The 19,306-nt window shown below is 66.7% G+C and overlaps 1 protein-coding gene across 12 annotated transcripts in view; it reads right to left on the bottom strand.

Moving 5' to 3' along the window:
- Positions 1-2,382: 2,382 nt before the first annotated feature.
- Positions 2,383-19,306, bottom strand: part of BSN (bassoon presynaptic cytomatrix protein) — a 59,528-nt gene continuing 42,604 nt past the window's right edge. For 6 of the 12 annotated variants that reach the window (XR_005054783.2, XR_005054790.2, XR_005054789.2 and 3 more), the window contains 9 exons: positions 18,628-19,053; positions 11,775-18,236; positions 7,800-9,822; positions 6,828-7,585; positions 6,602-6,698; positions 6,093-6,224; positions 5,841-5,895; positions 5,450-5,538; positions 2,383-3,619 (listed from right to left, as the gene is read on the bottom strand). Coding sequence is in view for 1 of the 12 variants with exons in the window: in XM_036994288.2 (XP_036850183.2) it covers positions 5,855-5,895; positions 6,093-6,224; positions 6,602-6,698; positions 6,828-7,585; positions 7,800-9,822; positions 11,775-18,236; positions 18,628-19,053 (9,939 nt within the window). In the remaining 11 variants the exon portion in view is untranslated. Of the gene's footprint in view, positions 3,620-4,445; positions 4,584-5,449; positions 5,539-5,840; positions 5,896-6,092; positions 6,225-6,601; positions 6,699-6,827; positions 7,586-7,799; positions 9,823-11,774; positions 18,237-18,627; positions 19,054-19,306 lie in introns of all 12 variants that reach the window. The other 6 variants (XR_005054786.2, XR_005054784.2, XR_005054785.2 and 3 more) reach the window with 6 other exon arrangements.

The raw sequence follows: 19,306 nt of genomic DNA, 5'->3' as shown, positions 1-19,306 counted from the left end.
GTCACAATACAGGGGGACACAGAGTACCACGAGTTCTCACAGAACACAGGAGGACAGCGTGATTCACAAGGTCGTGTGGAGGACTCGGGTCATTGCACTTACAACTGTAAACTTGTTTGTCTGACTTTGTACAGCACTCTTCTCCCCTCGAATAAAGAAGGAGAGAAGGAAAGAAATGGGAAAGGGAGAGGAGGGAAGGAGTGAGGGAAAGCAGACCGAGGTGTGGAAGCCGGCAGAGCAGGGGCCTGGGCGGCCGCCACCCCCAGAGAGATGCCCACTGGGACCCAGTGGAAGGAGGCAGATACACGCACACTCGCACGTGTTCCCATGCACACACACGGTATCACAACGCCCAGGGCTCCCCAGAGCACCCCAGCGCCCATGGCAGCAGGGGGACAGAGACGACATCTCTGAGGGGTTCCAGCTGAGCGGCCTGTACCTCCGACCCCGTCAGAGTCCGTGATGACAAGTCTTTACAGCGGTGGTGGGGAGCATGAGGGCGGGGCGGGGGCTGCACTGCCACAGCAAAGGATCTGCCTAGGAGAGCCCCATGGCTCCGGAGGACAGGCCACAGTTGGTGCCACAGCCGCCCTCTCACCCTCAGCCCTGACAGCACACCCTCCTCCAGAGGATGGGGCAGGTGCGGTGAAGGGGGGTGTCCCTGGGCTCTGAAGCGGGCAGAAAGGGCAACGCCTTCACCCATGGTAGGGAGGCAAGCATGGAGAAGGCCTGGTGCGCATCCCAGAGACCACTGCCTGTTGGACACGTGCTCCATGCTCCCCACTGCCCAAGGCAACACCCACTGGTCCCTCAGGTCCCTGCTTCAGCATCCCCAGAGCCACAGCCGCAAGTACACAGCGGCCAGGGGCCGCTCACAGGGGTGGTGGACACAGAGGTGTCCTGTGCATACATTTGGGGGTTGGGGTGGCAGATGTCACAGGTTTTAAACTCAGAGGGCTTGGTTAGGAAGGAAATTTGCTGAGAAGCCAACATGTACAGCCTGAGACTGGGCCCGATGGAGGCCGAAGTGCTGCCATCTTCTCGCCTGGCTCACCCGGCCTTGGTGGGAAGGAGTGCTATCCCGTCCCCCCGAGCCAGCCACCAGGCACATCCCCACAGGGAGCTGGCCCTGGTGCTCAGGGGCCATGGAGGGCGGCCTCCCTCAGCCCTTGCCTGTGGCCTTATACAGCCCAGGCCCAATCTCTGGTGATCAGCCCCATGGGATGCAAGAGGCCCCAGTCCAGGAGGGTCGGGATCTCAGGCCCCACACAGCTTCCAGGGGCAGGCCAGGAGCCCTCTCTGGAGGGTGGTGCTGACCTCGGGAAGCAGGAGACGTGCAGAGCCCTGAGAAATGCACGGTGCAAAGCTGAGTGCTCCAGAGGAAGGCTAGGCCTCGAGGACTTGGGCAGCCGCTGGCGGCCACGCTCCTGGCTCAGACGTAGAAAGGATGGTGAGTGGTGGGGGCCTGGGCTTCAGAGGCAAGGGGGAGGGAGGGTAGGTCCTGGAGACACATGCAGAGAGGGCACAGCAGGCCTTCCGTAAGTTTTGGAAGCTACTGAGAAGCTTCCAAAGAAACACAGCTTGAAGCCGTATCTATAAATGTGCTCTGTCCAAGAAGGCATTCTCCTCTGACCTTGCCACAAGGGCCAAGTAGGGCCAGCCCTCCCTGAGCACCCTGTGAGCCCCCAGGCCCCAGCCCACATCCCCAGGTTCACAGACCTTTGAGACTCGAGCCACAGAAGAGAGGCACAGAGCAAGGGCAGTCAGGAGCCAGGGTCCTCAGGACACAGGCAGGCCCTGCCCTGGGCCTCTGCCCCTCTGCCCACAGGCAGAGCCCAGCTCTGCCCTTGAGCGGTGTCCGGCTGGGACAGGGCAGCCAGATGCCCTGGCTCAGGGCTGGGGGAGCGACTTACAAACGGCAAGCCTACAGCGGCCTTCAGAATGCCCAGTCACACACATCCGTACAGGCTCCACCAGCGGGTCTACTCCAGGCCCCCTCACAGCTGCCTTCCGAGTCAGAGAGACCCGCAGGGCGCGTGGGGCGTCGCGCTGCCTGCCCTGCACCTGACATGCTCGGGCTGGGGCTCCAGCAGGCACCCCTGGCTCGTGCACAAGTCAGCTAGAAGTGCTCCTGAAGGAGAGGTTCTGAGGCAAAAGGGCTCCAGGCAAGAGGGTCAAGCATTTTAAATGGATGAGATCGTGCAGAGGCCGCAAGCTGTGCATGCCCCACTGCAGGACAGGCAGGGCCCGCCTGGTGGCGGCGCGTCCTCACCACAGGTCGAACATGCCACAGACAGAATTTCACACACACAGTGGGAGCAGGGGGCGGGTGTTCAATTTGAGCATATCTGTCCAACTTCTCAATTGCATGTTTGCAATTAGTTCCTTATCCATGACATGGATTTATTAAATGTTAACAGTTGTCTTTGAGGGTTCATATTTCATTGCATAGACATTAGAGATGAGACTCGTGGTGGCGCCCAAGGTGCAGGGAGGCCCCATGGAAGGGCCCAGTCTAGTGGGAGGATGGACAGCGCCGTGTCCCCAGCACAGGGCTCTGGACCCTTCCCTTGGCTGCCAGGCCCTGGCCCTCTGCTCCGAGCTCACCCACCAGTGATGGCTTAAGGACAGGAATTGCACAGTAAACAGGCAGGTGCAGGGCCTCCCCTGGCCTCGCCCTGGGCCGTGCTGTTGGCGGCCTGCTGCCCACTATTGCTTCTAGGTCAGCGTGTCCCTGTGCTGAGCAGGGGCAGAGCAGAGAGGAAGCCAGACCATCAGTCCCGAGGTGGCGCTGGAGGGGAGAGGAAGCAGGTGAGAGCAAAGCTGGAGGAGAGACGGGGAAGGGGGAACCAAAGAACAGCTGTGAGGTATACACGCGAACCCAACGGAAACGGTTAAGGCTGTTGTTGAAATCAAAAGAAATCCCCAGGTGTGTGAACAAGGAGCCGGCGGTGGAGACAATGGCGTGCGGCTGGGACGCTCACGGTGGCTGGGGCATGGCTTTGAGGTGGGGGCAGATGTGCCACCCACATGGGCTGGGAGAGGCCTCGGCCGGCGCCCACGCAGCTCTTCGGTACTACGGCCTCTTATTTCAGCGATGAGACAGTGTTAGGTCCTAATGTTTGTAAAGTTCTCCCAACCCCACGCAAGCCACATGAAAGTCCACTCCACTGTCACCCAAGGGCAGGGTGAGGGGGCAGGGCCAGCTGGAATGTGAGGGGGCAGAGCCCGGGCCTCCAGCCCTCAGTGAAAGGCCCTCTCCAAGGCTGTGGAAAAATTCTGGCATCATGGAGCCGGGGCAGTACCCGTCCAACACAGGCAGCATGCACCCGAACTCTGCGTGTAACATGGGGAGCTCGGCTGGCCGGCTGGGAGAGGCGGCTGTGGGGAGGGCAAGACTGCCGGGCACAGGGTCTCGAGGGGGCTCCTCCCTCCCCACGTGCCTTGAAGGTGGTGCCCGAGGACAGAAAGACAGTCTCAGGTCCCCGGGGGGATGGTCCCACTTGTCGAGCTGATGCGCCACCCTGGCGGCTGCTGGCAGAAAATGTCCCGTCCGGGCTGCCTGCCGCGTCCTACCTGGTGTGAGTCTTTGAGCCAAGGCTTCGCCAGACCGGAGACACTTGGAGGAAAGATGGAGAGAGGGAGGGGGGAGAGCAGGGCTTGTCAAGACCTGTGCCAACGTTTCCCGCCACCCCCCTCTCCTGCACGGCCCCGCCCGGCCCCGCTGAGGCCGCCTGGAGCTCACACAGAAGGAAGCAGGCAGGCCGCGAAGGGACAGTTCTCCGGGGTAACATAAGCTGCTTTCTGCTTTGCTTAAGAGTGAGAGAGACAAGAGTTGAAGGCAGCAGGCTTTCCCCGGCCCCCTCCTGAGATGGCCACGGACACCAGGAGAGGGAGGCGCCGACGCGCTGACCGCTGGCCTAGTCCTCAGCCCCGTGCCAGGAGCTGAGGGGGATCCATTTGACCACAGTTGGTGGCCTCGGTGGCCCGTCCACATGGTGTGGCAGGACAGAACAGAGCCACGCCTGCAATTCCTTTCCCTCCTGTCCCAGGGGCTGCCCTGCAACCTGCCCTCAGCGTGACCCGGGATTTCACAGCTGTTCCGGCAACAGCGAGGACACACTGCGGAGCAGGTGGCGCCCAGAACCGGTGCTGGGCCGCCCGGGGCTGCTGCGGTAGAGCCGGTGCCGGCCTCTGACCTGGCCACGAAGCCCACGGGCTGGCCCCCGCCCCTCAGGCGGCACTCGCCCGCTCTCCCTCCCGCCCTGGCTCTGCCGTGCCTTCACTGGTCCCCGAGGCCCACACCGTGGCTCGCAGGGCCCACTGCAGTGGCCACTCCCCGGCCGCGAGCCCGGCTTCAGGCTGATGCTTTCTCCAGGGCAGACCCCGCTGCCCCAAAACTCTGCTTCCCTGGCTTCGTGACACTATTCACTTTGAGAAATTACCTTTTTAATCTAAGTTTTAGTGTTTAACTGATTTATTCTCTGTTCCCTTAAGGGACTGTCAGCTTCGGAGGGCAGGAACTTGGCTTTATTTCCTGCTGTATCCCAGCACCTGGAACAGGGCCTGGAACCTACCTAGGGCTTGACAAAAACGTGTGGAATAAATGAGTAAGTGGATGGAAGATGGGGCCTCTCCAGTCCCCCCACCGCTCCTCTGGAGCCAGGCAGCCCTTCTGACACTACACCCAACTCCCTCCCGGAGGCAGGCCTGGCCCAGGCAGGGGCCCCAGGTGGCTTCATGACCGCCTGGGACTGCCACACACACACCTGCCCAGAGCAGAAGAGCCTGTGCGTCCACACCCTTAACCGGAGAAGCGGCGAAGGAGGGGCAGGCCCTGGCTGTGGGGCGGTGGGAGGTGGGCCCAGGCTGTGCATGGAGCCGTGCCAACAGCCAGGTACCCTCCCCGCCATCCTGGATGGGGCACTGCCTTCTCCACCCCACCCGAGGCTCCTGGCGAGGCTGGCATCCTGCCTCGGCCACCATAGCCCTGATGGGGCCAAGGCTCCCATCCTGAGGCCCTCTGCTCTCCCGGGCAGACCTGGTCTGGGGTGGCCTCCCTCTCCTCTGTCCCTTTCTAGTCTGCTTCTCCACTCGTGCTCCTCCCCGCTGGGGGGGCACGGGCCCAGCCTGTGAGGCACCAGTGTTTTAAGTGCCCACGGGGCCGAGTGCTGCAGGCTCCGGGGACTCCGGTCCCACCCGCTGCCTGGAGCTGTGGTGCCAGCACCAAGCCTCGGGGGGGAGGCTTTGGAATCGGTGCCAGCACCCCCTCTGTTGGGCCCCTCCTCAAGGTCACTGCCCGAGTCACCCCTGCCAGCCTGCGGGTCTCTGCTTCCCCGACCCAGCTGAAGGAAGCCCCGGGGCCCCTTCTAGGTCACGCTCGCTCGTAGGACTGGCTGGGTCTGGTCAGCCAGGCCTGAGGCTGCACCCCTTTGATCCACACACTCACTGTTATACGCAGAGTCCAGAGCTGCGCCCAGGCCCCTGACTCCAGAGGTTTTCCCACAGCAGTGACATCATCTCCATCTTGTCAAGAGCCTGTGTGGCATTACTGAAGGTTGGGAGGAGCTGCACCCCAGCCCCCCAACCCCTGACCTAGGGCCAGCTAAGCTGTGAGAGGGCCGAGGGGCAGGTGCAGAAGGACACAGCCCTGGCTCCCCCGGCCGGGGACCTGCCCCGGGCAGGCCCGTGCTGGGGTCTCTGTGCACAAGGGAGGGTCCTGCAGGTCTGGCCATGTCATCTGCTGCCGAATACCAGAGTCCGCCTAGAGGACCCTGGGGGCCCCCAACATGAGGGCCTCAGGCCTTTCCCAGGGGAGGCTGCACAGCAGCTCTACTCACCCTGCAGGGCGTGGTCACCAGAACGAGGAGAATTTTTTGCCAAAAGCAGAGACAGCTGTGATACAGAAAAAGGAGAGAGGCATCAGGCACTAGTGAAGCCAAGCTCGGCCAAGAGGCAGGAACCCCCCAGAGGACCACCAGAAAGCAGCAGGTGGGCCCCGGAGCTGGCCTGCGCCTGGCTGGCTAGCACCTCTTCAGACCTGACCTCTGCCAGAGCAGGCCCACCCTGGAGTGGCCGTGCGCAGTGCGTACCTTCTGTCAGCTTGCCGGCCTGCTCTGCTGCCCCGCCAGGCAGGATCTTGGAGAGCACGCTCTCCCCGTCAGCGCCTGGCTGACCAGCAGGAGCCCCTGGGGCCCCTCCAGGCTTGGTTCCGGCCTTCACGCCTGGGGGAGAGAAGCCACCACCGTGAGCCGTGAGCCGTGCCTGGCCTGGCTTGTAGGCTTGGTGGGAGGAGCTGGGAGGGAATCTGAACCCAGGCACTCTGAGAGGTGGGGGCGCTGAGAGGGGAGATGGCAGTCAGGAGAGCAGGGCAGGAACAGATGGGAGGCGGGGGGCAGGAACAGGCTGTGGTCTTGGCCGGGCGCTATCTGGGCCCTGAGGCCCCGAGCTGTTGGCCCCGCTGGCTCACTCTACACCCGGGCTTGTTTTCTGCTGGGGAGGTCTGCATCCACTGGGCACCCGCCGGGGCAGCAGAGAGGCGCAGCGCAGCGGAGCTCAGGGTGCGGGGCCGGGGAAGGAAAGGGCACCAAAGGGGGCTCACCGGTGAGTCCAGCTCCCGGAGGCAGCTGGGCCTGAGGCCGCCCCTGCAGGGGCCCCTTGGCGGTCCCTTTAGAGCTGCTTGTCTGCTCTGCCTGTGGCTGCAACAGAGAGCCCACAGCTGAGACACCACCCTCTGACCCTGCCCGTGCCCAGCCTGGTACTGGGGCACACCCAGCAGCCGCCAAGCACCCACCCCAGCAGGGTCCTCACACCGGAGCACTACTCACTGGTCCTGCTGGCGGGGGGCCGGCGGCTGCCGAGGGGCCTGGCTGAGGTTTCCCTGCCGGCTGGCTGGCAGCAGGGGCTGGGGCCCGGGTGGCTAGCTGGCCCTGCTGCTGTAGCCGGACCTGTGCCGGGGGCTGCTGGGGGGCCTGCAGCCCGAGGCCGTGCGGCTGCGGCTGGCGCGGCACTGTGGCGGGGGATGTCTGTCTGGGCGGCGCCGGCTGTGACTGCGGAGGTCCTGGGGCTGCCTGCCGGCCCTGCGACAGGGGGACCTGGGGTTCTGGCTTCGGCGGCGGAGCAGCGGGCCCCGGGGGGGCCTGCCGGGAGCCCTTCTTGCTGTCGGGGCCGTGATGGAACGCCGACGGCACACGGGATGGCTGTGAGCGCTCTGCTGAGCTGGGGTGCCCGGGCTGACTCTTCTTCTGCACCCCCGGGGCCGGACTGGGCTGAGGGTGGCGCCCCATGTCCCGAGCATGTGGCCTGGCAGAGCGCCGGCCCAGCTCCTCACCCGTGTGCCGGCCAGAGTGCCGCCCGTGGTCGCCGTGCTGCGGGTGACCCTTGGCTGCGGTGTGGCGGCCTGCACCCTCATCAGGCAGCCACAGGCCCTCCTCAGGGAGCTGATCAGAGTCGTGGTAGCTGTGCCTGGCCGGGCCTCGCTTCTGGGAGGAGGTGGCGGCATGGCCCCCGGGGGACCTGAACCGCTCAGAGCGGGCATCCCGGGGCTTATCAAACCAGTCTGTCTCCTCCTGTCCCAGGTGGTACGCTTCAGAGACCAAAAAAAGAACACCATCAGCCCCGGGCAGGCTGCAGGGAGGCCCCGTTGAAGCCATGCAGGGAGACCAGGGCGGGCACTGCAGCCAGTCAGGACGCCAGGCCCCAGCCCACCTCCCCCATTCGGGGTCGTGTTCAGGGTGGACTGGAGCAGGCAGGCCCCCAGGTGCCGAGCACCTGCAGAGATCACCCCTAGTCTCCATTACCTTCGCTGTCGGAAACCACACAATGGGAGTCGTCCAGGACGTAGCCCTCCTCGCGCTGACACGTGTGGGCCCGTGCTCCATCCTTCAGGTGCTCCTGGACGTCGGGCATGGAGTGGCTGGAGCAGAAATGTGGGCAGGTGTCCCCAGGAGGGAGGGGGCCCCCGGCAGGGCGGGACCGCCCAGAGGGGCTGACGGGGCTGTCCTCTTCAGAGGCCTGGCTCCGCATGGGGGGCCGGGCCCTGCCGTGGGCCGTGCTCAGTGGCGAGGGCTTGGGACCCGCTGCCTGAAGTCGCGGCGTGGCCTCCCGTCCCCGCTCATACCCTCTGCCCTGGCCACTGAAGTCGTGGCTGGACAGCTTCTCCCCAGCATGGCCAGAGGCCGCCCGGGACCGGCCACCCCCACTGTAGGTGCGCTCCTCCTCTGGGCCCCGGCCGGGCACCCCAAAGTGCCTCTGCTGCTCATACACGTTCCTCTTGAGCCCGTAGGTGACCTCGTCCTGGAACTTTCTGCCCCGGGAGGCCAGGCTACTGCCCGCCGTGGGGCAGGGGTAGGAGGCCAGGTCGGACTCCACGTCCTTGGCCTCCTCGATAGGCGAGAACTTGGAGACCTTTGGCTCCACACCCTGCCTCCGGTGTCTGCTGCGCTTGGCAGGGCTGGCGGCCGGGGCCAGGCTCTTGGAGGGATGCCTGGGCGCCACTGGGCCTGGACCGTACTGGTCTGCTCGTGCCAGGTGTCTGCAGTCACTGTCGCTGTAGTAGTGGGCACTGGTGGGTCGGCCATTGCTCTCCACACCCCGGTGCAGGCCACTCTTCCCACGGGGGTCATAGGAGTCCTCCTCGGACTCCTCCTCCCCTCTGGCATAGCAGCAGGGTAGCGTGGGCCCCTCAAGGATGCCTGGTTCTGCCAGCTCTTTCCCTGCATGCCCGCTACTGCTTGGCCCCAGGGCCTCCAGTCTCTGGCCGTCGGGGGCAGTGGGGCTGCTGTCCTTGGTCAGCTCACTGATATCATCGATCATCACATAGTTCCGAGGGACGTTCTGCTCCAGGCTGGCGTAGTGTGAGTCAGAGGGGTAGCTGGGGGCCGGAGTCAGGCCCACGCTGCCCCAGTCACTGGCCTGGGGCAGCCCAGAGGCCTTGCCCTGCTGGTGACTGCCGCCTGCTGCTGGGCCACCATGGCCGCCCTCACACGGGGCTGAAGAGGCGGCTGTGGGGGGGCCGGCGATCACCTCATAGTCAGTGGGCACCTTCTGCTCCAAGTCAGCGAGGGCCGTCTGGCGCGGCTTCTGTGGTGGGGCCCGGCCGTCAGCTGGGACCGGGTAGAGGGTGCTCTGGGTGGTCGGTATGGGTGTTTGGTCTGCATAATGGCCGGTGGGGCGGAAAGCCCGTTGGCTCAGCAGGCCAGGCTCAGCTGGGTACGTGGCACCAGGCGGAAAGACAGGCGCTGGGTACGTGCTGGGGCCAGCGTAGCTGGGAGCCTGGTGGGCCTGGAGTCCGCTCTGACCAGGCCCGCCGCTGCCTGCAGCGCACTGCGGGGCCCCCGGAGGCAGGAAGGAGGGCTGCTGGAAGGCAGCGGGGCCCGCGGGGGTGGCACAGCCCTGGAGCCGCAGCTGGTTGAGCTCACTGTCTGACAGGTAGTCCCGACGCTCACCGAGCCCGCGAAGGGGCTGGTGGTCCCGGCCGCCCCGGTCCCTAGCCAGGGACTCCTTGCGCTGTGTGATGCCCAGCTCCAGGTACTTGAGCCTGGCGTCGATTTCCTTCTCCTCCTCGTCCAGCTCTGCCTGCTTCTTGCGCAGCTTGGTGGACTCGCGCTCCACCAGCCGCAGGTCCCGGTCCAGCTCCCGGAGCAGGCTGGCCTTGGTGGCAGGGACAGGGGTGGGCCCCGCCAGTCCATGCTGGAGCAGGCCGGCTGCATATAGCTGTGGGGGGCCCTGGCCAGCCAGGGGCAGGTGAACCTCCTCTGGAGGGGGGCTGGGCAGCGTCCGCTTCACCTTGCGGACCAGGCCGTTGGGTGGAAGCACCGACACCTGGGACAGAGGGAAGGGTGGGCAGCGCTGAAACCCAAGGCGTGGGTGGCCTGCCAGGCAGGGACTGGGCTCCACACTGTGGGCAGCCTGACCAACCAGGCAGCCTTGAGGCCTGCCCTGCCCACCACTGGCCTTGCAGATCGCCAGTGGCCCGGGACTTTTTCCAGGTCTTCTCCCTGCTGGCACTCTGGGGGGACAGGGGTGGGGGGAAGCAGGCACCTTCAGGGCTGGTCTCTGGCACCGGCCTGGCTGTGAGGACCCCTGCCAGCTGAGTGTACAAGGTCTGGCCCTGGGTGTGTCCTAGCAGCCGGGGTTGGGGGGGCACGGACAGGAGTGGGGTGAGTCCCAGGCCCAGCAGGCTCCCTAGAAGACTCTGGGGAGGGGCCCAGGCTGCAGCCAGGTCAGCTGCCCTGGCTCCAGTCTCTTCCTGCCTCCAGCCCGACTCCTCCCTAAAGGGTCACGCAGCTCAGTCGCCTGCCCAGCACCGCCCTCAGCCAAACCCTCCGGTCTGTGCTCTTGGCCTGGCCCCCAGCTCTCCACTGTCCTAACTTGCCGCCTCCACTGCAGGGCCTCTGGGGCCCCATCTCCAGCCGTGCGGCTCCCTGGCCCAGGCTCCCCAGCACGGCCCTCCCGGGCCCTCCTCCCTGCCCTGATGCCCCATCTTGTGGAAAGGTTCTCCCCAGGCCCTCACTCCCTTCCCAGAATGTCCCAGGCTTGGGGCTTTTACAGGTCACCCACATCCCCCAAATACATGACTTGACTTTGCCAAGAAACTATAAAAACTTCTCATCTGCTCCCACCACATGTCACGGTGGAAATGAGAGGGTGCCCAATACCTCAGATGGGGTCATCTCACTTTTGGAACCCCTCACTCCGCTGTCTGTTACTATTCTGGATGCACGTCATGCCTGCCTGTCATGTGACCCACAGGGCCAGGCCACAGGGCCTCTGTGCCCACCCTAGCTTGCAGCCAGGACTGCCTGCCTCTGAGCTGCTCTGCCAGCCCGGGATCCTGATACCACCCCCACCCCAGGCCTGCACACCCCAGAGAGAGGCCCACCTCTCCTCCCTGCCGCACACCGGGGAGAAGGCGAGCGCACCCCACCAGGCCTCTGGCTTCTCCCCTGCCTGGGTGTCTGCAGTCTCCCCCTTTAGCATGGCCGCCCACACTTCGCCCAGGAAGCTGCCCAAGGCACCAGCCTTGCCTGTCTCACCTGCTTAAGACCTCTAAGAGGCTCCAGGGACACTCAAGAAAAGTCCACCCACCCCAGCCTGGCTCTCAAAGTCCCTGGGGCTGCAAGTCCCATCCTGCCCCACATGGCAGCCCACGGGGGCCACCAGGCACAGTCCCAGGACATCACTGGTGACTTAAGCCACAGACGAGGGTGCGGTCATGCTCCAGGAGCCCCTACCTAGGGGAGCAGACAGGTGTGAGAACAGATTTGCTGAAGGCCAGACAGGCGGGGCGAGGTGAGGTGGGGCAGGCCGCAGCCCCCAGGGATGGGCTGTGAGAGCCGGCCAAGGGGGGGCTCCCTGTGGGGCCACGGACGCCAGCCCAGCCTTGTCTGTGCTCCTGATTTTCTCGGGAAACATACAGTGAGAGGTGGGAATGGGAGGGGCCCAGCCCGGACAGGAGAGCTGCAGAGGCTGAGAGGAGGCCGCAGGGCCGGGCACAGGCCGCGAGGAGGCAGCACTCAGGGGAGGCTGCAGGTTCCAGGGGAGTGTGGCTGGATGGCTGCAGGGCCTGTGGTGAGCACCGTGTTGCTCAAGGGAGCCTTGCTAGGCTGGGGCTCCCGCAGGCAAGCATCCCGGGCGTCCGGTCCCCTGTGCCTCCTCTGGGCCTCTTCAGCTGCAGGTCACTCTCCCCCTCCCGCCCACTGCCACCCTGCCACGGGGGCCCCAGGCTAGGTAGAGACCCCTGACCCGCCCTGGACCAGCCCCTGTGCCCATACCTGGCTACCCAGCCCACCCTGGTGCTGGTGGGGGGACAGCCTCTCTTTGGCAGACTCCTCGGCGGTGGGGCTGAGGGGCTTAGGGTCAGACAGGGAGCGCTGCAGGGTCTTCACGGGGCGAGGCAGCGTCTGCTGGCGGAGCGCACTGTCAGCCGTGAGGTGCCTCTGCGGGCTCAGGGGCGGCCTGTGCAGCCTCTCGCTGGGAGCAAAGGAGGCATCCAGGAGCCGGTGTGGGGACAGGGGAGAGACTGGCGAGTAGAGGACTTGGGGGGATTTGGGGGGCTGGCGGCTCACGAGCTGGGAAAGAGGCTCCGGGGGCAGGTGGGTTGGGTATCCGATCTCCAAGGGGTCCGGCCTCTTTCTCTCGAATCCGCCCAGAGGCCCTGGGGTGACGATCTGGATGCCAGGCAAGTAGGGGCCGATGGCGGCTGGGCCTCCAGGCTGCGGGCCCGCCATGCCCTGGGCCTGCCCGTCGGGCTCTGTCTGGCAGGCCAGGCTCTCCCCATGCCCCGTCTTCTCGGGGGCTGATATGTACCTCACGATCTCCACCTTGGGGTCAGCAGCAGCTGTGATGCGGATGGCAGGGGAGACTCGGGCGAGCTGGTCCGGCTCCGTCTGCACGGAGCAGTCGCTGGTGGTCTGGATGCCCACGCTGCTCACAGCCTTGGTGGTGGACGAGGCCGTGGCATCTGGCCTGCTGTCGGAGCCAGAGTCGGGGTGGCGGGAGAGGCGGGAGCGGCGGCGGCGCACAGGCTGCGCCCACTCGCCGTCCTCGTCGTCCGTCTGCACGCTGCTGTCAGCGCTGCGCCGTGTCCGGCGCCGCCTGCTCAGGGGGTAGCGGCCGTCCCCGTCCTCGTCGTCCGTCTGCACGCTGCCGTCTGCAATCCTCCGCACCGCGCAGGGCTCGGGCCCCGCCCCGGGCTCGCACGCGTCCCGCAGCCGCGGCATGGAGTGCCGCTTCTTGATGCCACCGCGGCCCGCCTCCCACGGCTCCTGGGTCGGCAGCGACATGTCCGAGGCTGAACTGGGGAGGCCCCGGTGCACTGCGGGCTCACGAGGCTGCCCTGCCCCCTCGGGCCCCGCCGCAGCGACGAGGGCCGGGCGGGCCAGGGGCGGCCAGTACTGGCCATTCTGGGCCGGCTCGGGGGCCGCGGGGAGCGGTGCCTCCTGCCTCTGCTTCTGCTCCTCCAGCTGCTGCGCCAGCCGCTGCTGAAGCTGCTGGATCTGCTCCAGCTGCAGGCGCTGCTGTGCGAGCTGCTCCCTCTGCAGGGCGAGCTGCGCCTGCCGCTCCTCCTCCTGCCGCTGCAGCACGTGGTGCTTGATGGTCTGCAGCTCCTGAAGCTCCCGCTGCACCAGCAGCTGCTCCTCCTGGCGGTGCCGCTGCAGCTCCAGACGCTCGCGCTCCAGCTCCTGCAGCCGCAGCTGCCGCAGCCTCTCCAGCTCCAAGCGCTCGTGCTCCAGCTGCAGCAGCTGCTTCCGCTGCCGGTCCTCCTGCACCACCTCCTTCTCAAGCCCCGGCCGGCTGGGGGCCCCGCTGCCTCCCCCCAGCGAAGGGTCTGTGGGTGGCTTCTGGCCAGTCGGTGGGGCTGGGGCTGCCCCCACATCCGCGACAGCAGCAGGGCTGGCTGTGGACTGAGGCTGGTCTGGAGCGGGGCGCACTGGCGGCTCTGGCCTTGGTGGGGCCCTAGCAGCTGCAGGCTTCCCCAGGTACACAGGCCCCTCAGCAGGTGGTGCGCCGGCAGCAGTGGGGAATCTACTCGGTGCCGGATAGCGGAACAGCCCACTGGGCCCCAGAGGCACGCGGGGAGCGACCACAGGCATGCGTGTCAGGCCGCTGAGCGGCACGGCTGTGACTCCAGCAGCCGCGTATGGCCTGTACAAGCCGCGGCGCACCATGGGCCGCAGTGCTGGGGTGGGCTGGGTGGTGATGGGTAGCGTTGCAGCAATCGGGGTATTGATGGTAGAGTAGATCATGCCATCGGCTGCCCGCACGGTGGCTGTGGACGGCAGCACCTGTCTGACTGCGGCAGGCCTGTACTGGGCCAGGTTTCCTGGACTTGGGTGGCCCTCTGGGAAGACGGGATTCCCCAGGAGGCCGGGTCTGAGAGGAGCCAGAGCCTGAGGGGCACTGAGCCCAGGCCCGGGCTGGGGCTGGTAGGGCATGAGGTCAGGGCCACCACCGCCATGCCGCCCTCCGTGCTGGTCCATGGAGCCGAGGGCGGCGCACATGCGGCTGATCTCACGGGCCGTGGTGGCGCTGTACTGGGCCAGGCTGGCCTCCTGGAAGCCAGCTGCGTCTCCCCGCAGGCCATACCTGTGGTCTGAGTAGATGTTTGAGACGGAGCTGTAGCGCCGCATGGGAAGCGGGTGGGGCAGAGCATCTGTGGGGTGGCGCAGGTCTGTGAACGAGCCGTACTGCAGGCCGGGCCCCAGGTGGCGCCCGTCCACAAAGCCCAGGCTGTAGGAGTGCTTCAGGGAGCTGAGGTCTGCCGCTGAGTCTCGTCCTGGGCCCTGGAAGAGCTGTCCCATCCTGTGGGCATGGTAACTGAGACCAGCTTCAGCCAAGTTGGTGTCAGACACGGAGGAGTACAGCCTGCCGGGGGGGCCCTGTGGGTAGGGCTTTGGCTCCTCCTGGGGCCCGGGGCCCACCGCTACCCCCTGTGCCCGGTACGAGGGGGGCTCAGGAGGCTCAGGGTCCCGGGGACTGTAGAACGGGCCGTTGCTTAGGCCAGGCAGGGCCCCATCTGCCACACTCTTCTCAGGCCCACCAGGGGTGGGGTGGAAGGTGCCTACGCAGCTGCTGCCGAAGGGGAACTTGTAGACCATGTCGCAGCAGGCCAGCTGGCCCTCGGGCCGCATCCCCGTGAGGTCCAGGGCACCTGCTGGCTCCTCGGGCAGCAGTGTTGTCACCGTGCCTGCCGCACCCTCCCCCATCTGCACCACCACTGTGTGTGGCTTCCTGGCACCTGGCAGGGCATGTGATAGCAGCTCAGCAGGGGCTGCCCGCTGGGGCTCAGCACCAGGCTCAGGTACTGAGCCCGCCTTGAGGCCCACACTCTGGGAGGTGCCCATCTGAGTGAGTAGAGCATCTCTTCTGGCCAGAGGCACTACCTGGTTGGGCAGGTTATACCTGGCAAATCTGGCCTCCCTGGGCCTTCCCTGGGGCCCACCTTGGTACGGGGCTGTCTGCACGGCCTGCTCTACCTGCTTGATCTGGGCCAGGCACACGGGGCTACCCATACCCTGGCCAAAGTCCAGCCGGCTCTGGAAGGGGTCCCCATAGACCACAGGCTGCTTCTGCTGAGCCACAAGCACAGATGAAGCCACGGTGACGCTCACGGTGGTGGCAGTGCTGAGGAAGGTGTGGGTCTGCTCCTGTGCATTGAGGTTGATGACCAAAGGCTGCACGGTGGTCGACTGCCGACCTGGCGCTGGACCCAGGGCAAGGCCATACTTCCTGGCTTCCACAGCAAGGGAGGTCAGGTCCATGCCCTGGTCGGTCAGGATAATGGGCGTGGGCCTGGCGGCGGTGCGGAGGTCTACCACAGCACTTCCCGGGGGACCGGGGCCTGGCTCCGCCCTAGACGTCCCGGGCACAGAGGAGATCCGACACAGGGAGATGTTCTCTGCAGGGAGGCCGCCCCAGCCATAAAGGGCCAGGGGCCCATTGGCACCTGCCCTGGGTGCTCGCGGGAAGCCAGGAGGCCCAGGTGGCTCTGGGGGCAGTGGAGACACACCTGGGGGTGTCGTCTGGCTGTAGCTGTGGGTGGTGGGCTCGGTGTCAGTGGGTGAGCACACAGGGGAGGTGGAAGCGCTGACATGTACCATCCTGGTTTGGCTGGAGGCATCCGATGCCAGCGGGATGGCCATGAAGGGGGCCTCCTGGGAGGACTGCTGCCAGACCAGGCGAGGCGTGCCGGGCCGGCGTGGCGTTTGTGTGCCCTGAGCCACCACAGGTGTTGAGGCATGGGCACCAGGGCTCTGTGGAATGTCTGCGGAAGGGGTCGGGCTTAGTGTCTGCGTCGAGAACTCTGCTGTGGCCCGTGGGGCTGGCTTGCCAGGGAAGAACGTGGGACTCTCAGAGGGAGAGGGAAGGGAGAGAGGTGGGCTGGAGCCTGCAAAGGAGGCGGGTCCCTGGGAGGGCTGGGGGGCACTGCCCTCCCCACCACTCATGCTCAGTGGCCTCCGTCTGGCAGCCCGGCCAAGGACAGCAGGGCTGCTGGGGCCCTGGGGCAGCTCCTCAGTCTGGGATGCAAAGCTGGCAGTGGTCGGGCTCTGTCTGTAGCTGAGGCCAGGGGGAGAGGGTGAAGGGCTGCGCTCAGGTCCAGCCAGGGGGCTCGGAGTCACGTACCCTCGTGGCAGGCTGGCCGGACAAGGAGCCATAGCTGTGGTGGCCGGGGCCCCAGGGACCCAGGGGAAGGATATGCCAACCTCCAAGGAAGAGCTGGGGGAGGGGGGAGAGCTGTGAAGCTTGAGGGGGTCCTGAGGCTCCTTCGCGAAGTGCTGAGTGACGCGCACGTCAGGAATGAGCCGGCTGTCGGAGGCCACAGGGGCTGGGAAGGACACGGGCGCGGCGAGCTGGGTGGGGCTGGTGCCGGGGGTGAGCGGGCCCCCACCCTGCTTCATGGGGTCCACGTGCGCACTCTCGGCATTCAAAAACTGCTTCTCCCTCCGTCCCTCGGCTGCGGCCAGCTCCCTGCAGGAAGCCTGGCGCATGCGGGCAGTGTTCTGCGACGTGTGCAGGACCTCCTCGTAGACAGCGGCCCCCAGGCCAGGCGCACTATCTGCGACAGGCAGGGCAGCGGCCCTGCCACGGCTGTGGTCTGGGGTGTCCCGGTATTCCCGGCGGGCGCCCGCGGGCAGAGAGGGCCCGGGGGCCTGGCCCTGCCGCTGCAGCAGCTCGGCCCTCCGCATCATCTCCTCGTAGGCCTCCTCGGCGCTCTTCAGGGGCCGGCCCGAGCTGGGCCCCAGGCAGCTGCCCAGGGGCACCTCGGTGGGTGAGCAGAGGGCCATGACGGTGGGCAGGCTGTACTCGCCGCCCGACATGGGGCGCTGGGCGGCGCCGCCGTCCGCGGCTTCGGCCTCCGAGTCCAGGGAGGGCGACGGGGAGTACTCGGAGCAGGAGGAGCGGTGTAGCTCCTCCATCTCGGCCGCCTGCCTCAGCTCCTCCGTGGGGGACGCATCCTCGATGGGCGACAGATTGCTGGGCGGCGTCTTGGAGCGCTCGCGCCGCCGCTGGGCCCGCAGCTCCTCCTTGTCCCGGCGGGGCTTCCGCGCGGTGCTGCGCACACGCTGCTGCTCGGCCTCCCGCAGCTTCTCCTGCTCGCGCAGCAGCTCCTCCTCCTCCCGCAGCTCCTCCTCCTCCGAGGAGTCCTCGATGGTGGGCAGCAGGGGCCCGTGCGGGCGGTGCCGGGCCTTGCGCTGCTGCTTCGCCTCCTCCAGCCGCTGCCGGCGGCTGGGGCTGCTGTCGCTGTCCTCCTCCAGGGAGGACAGGGAGGTGGGCGAGGTGCCCGATGTGTAGCTGGGTGTGGAGGCCGGCAGGGTGGAGGAGTGCTCCCCGCGGGAGCGGTCCTCGGGCGAGCCAGTCAGGCTCTCCATCTCCAGCTCGGGCTCCCGGTCCAGGCCGGGGTCGGGGCCCGGGCCCAGGTCCAGCTCGGGGCCGTAGCTGCCTGTGCTGTTGAGCTCGATGGTCTTGAAGCGGCGGAGCCCACCCTGCAGGGCCCCAGCGCCATCGGAGGCTTCTGCTGGGCCTCCCTCGGACAGCAGCTCCTCGTAGCCGGTGGTGGCGTTGTGAGGCAGACGCCTCTTGGGCGTCGCGACGGGGTCCTGGCCCGGCTCAGGCCTGGGCCTGAGGCCACCGCCTGGGGCGCCCCGTCTGGACGCATCGCCGCCCTGTGGCTGGTCCTCTGGGCTGTCCTCCTCGGCGCTCATCTCCAGGATCTGCTGCCGGATGAGCTCGTCGGCCAGCTCTGCCGCCCGGGCGGGGGGCCGCGGGGGCTGCGGGGACAGGCCGCCCTCGCTGCTGTCCTCCACGAAGTCATGCCTCAGCTGGCTGCCAAGGTCGTCTGAGGACTCGGCGGCGTCCCGAGAGCCCGCCTCCTCTTCCAGGATGTCCTCCAGCTCCTCATCGGAGTCAAAGGCCTCGGGCACAATGGACAAGGAGTGGGGCCTCCTCCGCTCCTCGCCACTGCTGCTGCGGGGGGGCTTGCTCTGCTCGCCCCTGGGGGCTGGGCCCGGAGTCTCCAGCGAGGGCTGCACGCTGCTCCCCACCTTGTGGAGCTGGGAGGGGCTGGGCGGGCGTGGGCCGGTCACTCCCGCACCGTCCAGCTGCTCTACTTCCTGCCGCACGAGACCTGTGATCTCGCTCTGGGAGCTGGAGACCCCGTCTGAGGAGTAGCCTGTGTCGCTGAGGCTCTGGGGGCTCCGAGACAGGTCCTGGGCATAAGGCCTGCCCACCAGCTCCTGTAGCAGGGTGAGAAGCACACACCGGCCCCCGTGGCAGACAGCTCGCAGGGCCTCAGCCTCTCCGCCAGCCCCAGGGGGTCAGGGCCCTCCACACTCCCTTTCCCTAGCCTTGAAGATTGCAGGCTCTAGGCAAACCCTGGCAGCCCTAGGTTCTCAGAGAGAGACTCCACCAGATCTACTGGCAGAAGAACCTGGCAAAGCACCTGACCAGGTGCCAGACAGCACCGGCCCAGAACTCACAGGCTCCAGGTGAGCCAGGGCCTCTTGGGGCACCCCTGCCCCCATCTGTGGCCCCAGGCCCACCAGGCCTACGTTCAGCACGCCCAGGGAGCCAGGCCCGGCCCTCGACAGCCTGGGAGCAGGGCTCTGGGGAGCGGGTGGGACTGACCTCTGTGCCCCCGGGCGCGGGGGCTTCAGGAGCCACCTTGACACCAGCGGCTGCAGCTGCAGTCCTCCGCGCCCCGGGCTTTGCTTTCGGAGTCCCAGGGTACACGGCGGCCTCTGGAGGCGGCTTCGGCACGGGCTCAGCTTTAGCCATGGCACCTGCCTCCTTCTCCTGGACGCTGCCTGGGGTCCTGCTGGGCTCGGGAGTCCTGAGGGACTTGGCCTGGGCGCCGGCCTTGGTGGGCAGGGGGCCTGATGACTGCCCCAGGCCCTGTGGCCCTTTCTGCCTCAGAGGGGCTGCTCCAGGCACACGGAGAGGGGCCCCTCCGGGGGGCTGCTGCGAGGTGGGCAGCGGCGGGGTGGGGGGCTCTCCCAGGCTGCCCTCCAGCAGCCGCTTAGTTTGGCAGCTCAGACAGAGCCACTCAGTTTTCTGAAAGGAAACAGGGAGGAGGAGGGTGAGAATCACGAAGCCACTGAAGTGCTGGGAGAGTGTCTCCATGGCGGTCTCGGTGAGCTTGAGGTCATTTTCCTGTGATGGACAGGGGATGGCATGGGAGCCTCCTGGAACCCACAGCCCCACACAGGTCATCCAGAGTGACGTGGGGTCTCAGGGGCGGGGTGTCCAGGACGCCAGAGCCCATGGCGCCCAGCTCCAGCATCTGCACAGAAGTGGGGGCGGCATG

The sequence above is a fragment of the Manis javanica genome, chromosome 3, assembly GCF_040802235.1.
Source record: "Manis javanica isolate MJ-LG chromosome 3, MJ_LKY, whole genome shotgun sequence".
Lineage (NCBI taxonomy): Eukaryota > Metazoa > Chordata > Mammalia > Pholidota > Manidae > Manis > Manis javanica.
Note: the sequence above shows the minus strand (reverse complement) of the source record. Positions and strands in the feature narration are given on the sequence as shown.